Source organism: Triticum urartu, chromosome 3 (genome assembly GCF_003073215.2).
Source record: "Triticum urartu cultivar G1812 chromosome 3, Tu2.1, whole genome shotgun sequence".
NCBI lineage: Eukaryota > Viridiplantae > Streptophyta > Magnoliopsida > Poales > Poaceae > Triticum > Triticum urartu.
The window spans coordinates 125,805,591-125,809,013 of record NC_053024.1 but is presented as its reverse complement, the minus strand read 5'-3'; the positions used below and the strand labels follow the sequence as shown (position 1 = coordinate 125,809,013).

Genomic DNA, 3,423 nt, shown 5'->3' with positions numbered 1-3,423 from the left:
ATGTGTCATGTTACAAAGGATTTTCGCAAAGGGCTGCAAGGGGAGCCACGATGCTGGACCACTCATTGGCGCCGATCCAAGCTGTGGTGGATCTAGTGGGGTGCCATGGCACCTCCTCTAAAAATGCAATCTAATTTTTAATATACACTAGACACTATTACAATAATGTAAAGCTATTTGAGGAGTAGGCTAGGTATGATGATACTAAAATCAAATTGTACCTTTTGGCACCCCAATGTAACGATTCTAGGTACAGCACTAGATCTGACGGCCCGTGACACTGGATCTAACGATTTTAGGTATGATGATACTAAAATCAAATTGTACCTTTTGGCACCCCAATGTAACGATTCTAGGTACAGCACTGGATCCGACGGCCCGTGACCCAGCTGATAATTAGGATCCGCCATTGGTTGGACCGACGCGTAGCACCATGCCTGAAAGGAAAAGTGATGTGTGCAAATATACAGGTCCAGGCTGATTTAAGAACAAGTATAGTAGCACAGGAAAAGCAGATGAAGAACATGACTACTCATGAGTACGTGAAAGTTTAACTCCTGAACCTGAGTGAAGCACCTAGGCTTAGCATTGATCATGTCAACAGGAAAGACCGTGAAAAAATAAAAGAAAAAGGATTTCCAAATCAGGGAAGGATCGAGGAAGTCCATTAGTGCAGAGATTCTGAATTCAGCAAAAGCAGTGCCTACGGAATTTGGTGCAAAACCCAGAGCCCAACTATAAGATCCCGCTACCAAATCACAAACCCTCAAGTAAAAAGGCAGTATGGCAGGAAGCACTACTTTCCCATCACATTACCAAATCGCTTGCTTGCTTCTTGCTGCTGCAGAGAAGCCAGCTGCGGCAGATTACAACATGTCATAGTCAATACACCACATGAATCAAAGAGCTACGAGTAGATTTCAGGTTTAGGGGTGGGTGAAGAGAGATGAGTCAGGGGGGGTAGACAGGGAACGTTTGTCATTGCATTGTTCTGCCCTGCTGGACAACAGCCACTGAGCTGCTTGCAACCAAGTCCAAGACCAAAATTACCCAACGCAATGGTCCACTACTCTACTCCTAACGAGATCCTGACACTACCATGAGCAAATTAGTATGTCACTCCATGTTGACCCAACGGCCAAACTCGGACTCGTGAGAAGCTTTGGGCTTCAGGCTTCAGCTACACCGAATCGCCGAAGCAACTTGAAGAGGCCACGGAGGGGATTGTTTGGATGGCATTCATTTTTAGGAGAAATCAGGTACAAGGACGAGCGGTGGATGTAGAAGCTGCGGAACAAAAAGAAATTTAGCGTCAATAAGTACAGGAACACAAAGTAGCAATCATGTTCAGAGATATTCACAGTGGTTACCTGACATAGAGCAACACCTCCTGCATCAGCCTGAGCTCCATCATCGGAAACACCATCTTCCCCTGGATCATAACCTTGGAAGAACTCACCAGCGGGGCAAGGCACCTCGCCCACTCAGGAGACAGCTTCCCGATCTACAGTTAGTTGCCAATCAAATAATCGATCAATATTCAGATGCTATATCTGCACACATATGATGTATATGTGCATTGGAAGCAAAAGCAGAGTGAAGTGGGAACCTCTCCAGATCGGTTTGTCGAGAAGCGCACGATCTCTGACAGCGCCACCGCCTGCCTGTACGGCACCCTGATCCTGCCTTCGTGCGAAGGGAAGGCGAAGTGGACGACCTCGCCGGCGTCCAGCCACTTCCTCCGGCGACAAGTCGACAGCCCGGTGGAATAGGACTTCGTGAAGAAGACCCATTCGCGGTGGTCCGGTGGGTACTCGTCCATCTCCGCCGGCTGCGGCGCCACAACCATCTTCCAGTCGCTCAATGGCGTGGCCCCCGGCGGCGGCATTGCCCGGATGGGCTTTGGGTTCAGGTAAGGCGCCGGGCGGGACGTCGTGAGATCGATGAAGACTACATCGTCGTCATCTCCGCGGTTTCTCTTCTTGGATTTCGGCGGGGGGTCAATGATCTCCACCTCGTCTTCACTAGAGTCCTCCTCCTCTTCCTCCTTCTTTACATGACGCGGCGACGCAGTTTTGCCTTGTTCCTCCTTGACCGGGACCTTGATCTCGTCGGGTTGCTCCTCCTTCTTGACCCAGCCATGCTTGATGTCGGCATCGATTGGCTCCCTCTTGATCTTGGCCTCGACCACGGCGGGAGATTCAAGCTTCACCTTGTCGGAGTCCGCATCGGTTGGCTCCCTCTTTACCTCGACCTCGCCGGCGGCTTCAACCTTCACCTCGCCATGGTCGGCATGGATTCGCTCCCTCTTGACCTCGACCTCACCGTGGGCCTCGACCTTCACAATCACCTCGTCGGAGTCGGCATAGAATGGCCCCATCTTCAAATCGACCTCGTCGGGGGATTCGCTTTTCACTTTCACCGGAGGCGGCAGCGTCGGGGTAACACCGCCGACGGGGCGCTCTTCCTCGTCGCCGTCGCACGACATGGCGGCCGGCCGATGATGAGCAGACGAGACGGGACGGTGGAAAGGGAACGGGGCGCGGGCGCGGGCGGGGGGATAGGGGATAGGGGAGAGTTTAGGCCTTTGAGATGCTTGGCTCTCATTTTGGCGGGGAATGGGCAAAAAAACCAGGGAATGGGAGGTAATTGTTTTGGTTTTGGCGGGACAGGTAGGAGGGAGATGAAAAAAAAGTCGAGATGGTGAAGTGGATTGAAATGTTTTTCCTTTATCTTTTTTGATTTTTTGATCGATGAGGTTGGCGTGAAATATTTTATACTTCCTCTTTATGAAACATGAGAGTGTATCCGAACAAGGCCTTTGAGTATCCGAACAAGACCTTCGTGATGGTGCTTCCGGAGTTGAATGTGCATATGAATATATGATGTGTGATTTTTATTTTATTTTTTTGCAAATAGGATGCAAGGTTAATTTGAACATTATTCAAAATGTCTAACGTCTATTCAGTCAGCATGCTTCGACTATTTTCTTATGCCGTCCACTAAATGTATTTAATATATTTAGTACTTACAGTCTTTGTTGGGTGGTCTATGAATATGGATGTGTTCTTTGTATTGTCATGATATAGGATGAATAGATTGGAAGTTTTTTCCGCCAAAAGATAATAATGATTGTAAACTCTTTAAAAATTGCACATTATTCAAACGTAAGTGTTGTTTTGTGCTCCGAGATAATTAAGCACCTCATTTTCATTGCAAAGTTCGCGTGTTCTACGTAATCAGTCACCGAAATGGCGTCCAATGTGTTTTCAACGAGAAGTGTTGCGAATATGTATGACCACAAGTTTAATTGCATACCTAAAAAGTTCCGTATAGTGGGAGCGTCTGACTTTGTCGCTTTGGCTTTGAAGAAACAGTAAGGTTTCTGATGGTAATACTTTTTCTCCTTAGCAGGTTATCAAT

At 48.1% G+C, this 3,423-nt stretch overlaps 1 protein-coding gene across 2 annotated transcripts; it reads right to left on the bottom strand.

Moving 5' to 3' along the window:
* Positions 1–784: 784 nt before the first annotated feature.
* On the bottom strand, positions 785–2,603 carry LOC125548159 (DNA repair protein RAD5B-like). Of its 2 annotated transcripts, XM_048711836.1 has the most exons (4): positions 2,321–2,603; positions 1,610–2,254; positions 1,371–1,504; positions 785–1,287 (listed from the first exon to the last, which is right to left on the bottom strand). In XM_048711836.1, exons 1-4 carry the CDS (start codon positions 2,486–2,488, stop codon positions 1,170–1,172), a joined length of 1,065 nt encoding a protein of 354 aa, XP_048567793.1. In that variant the 5' UTR covers positions 2,489–2,603; the 3' UTR covers positions 785–1,169. The 2 variants fall into 2 exon arrangements, with proteins under 2 accessions (XP_048567793.1, XP_048567792.1); XM_048711835.1 differs by having other exon boundaries at positions 1,610–2,603.
* Positions 2,604–3,423: the final 820 nt, after the last annotated feature.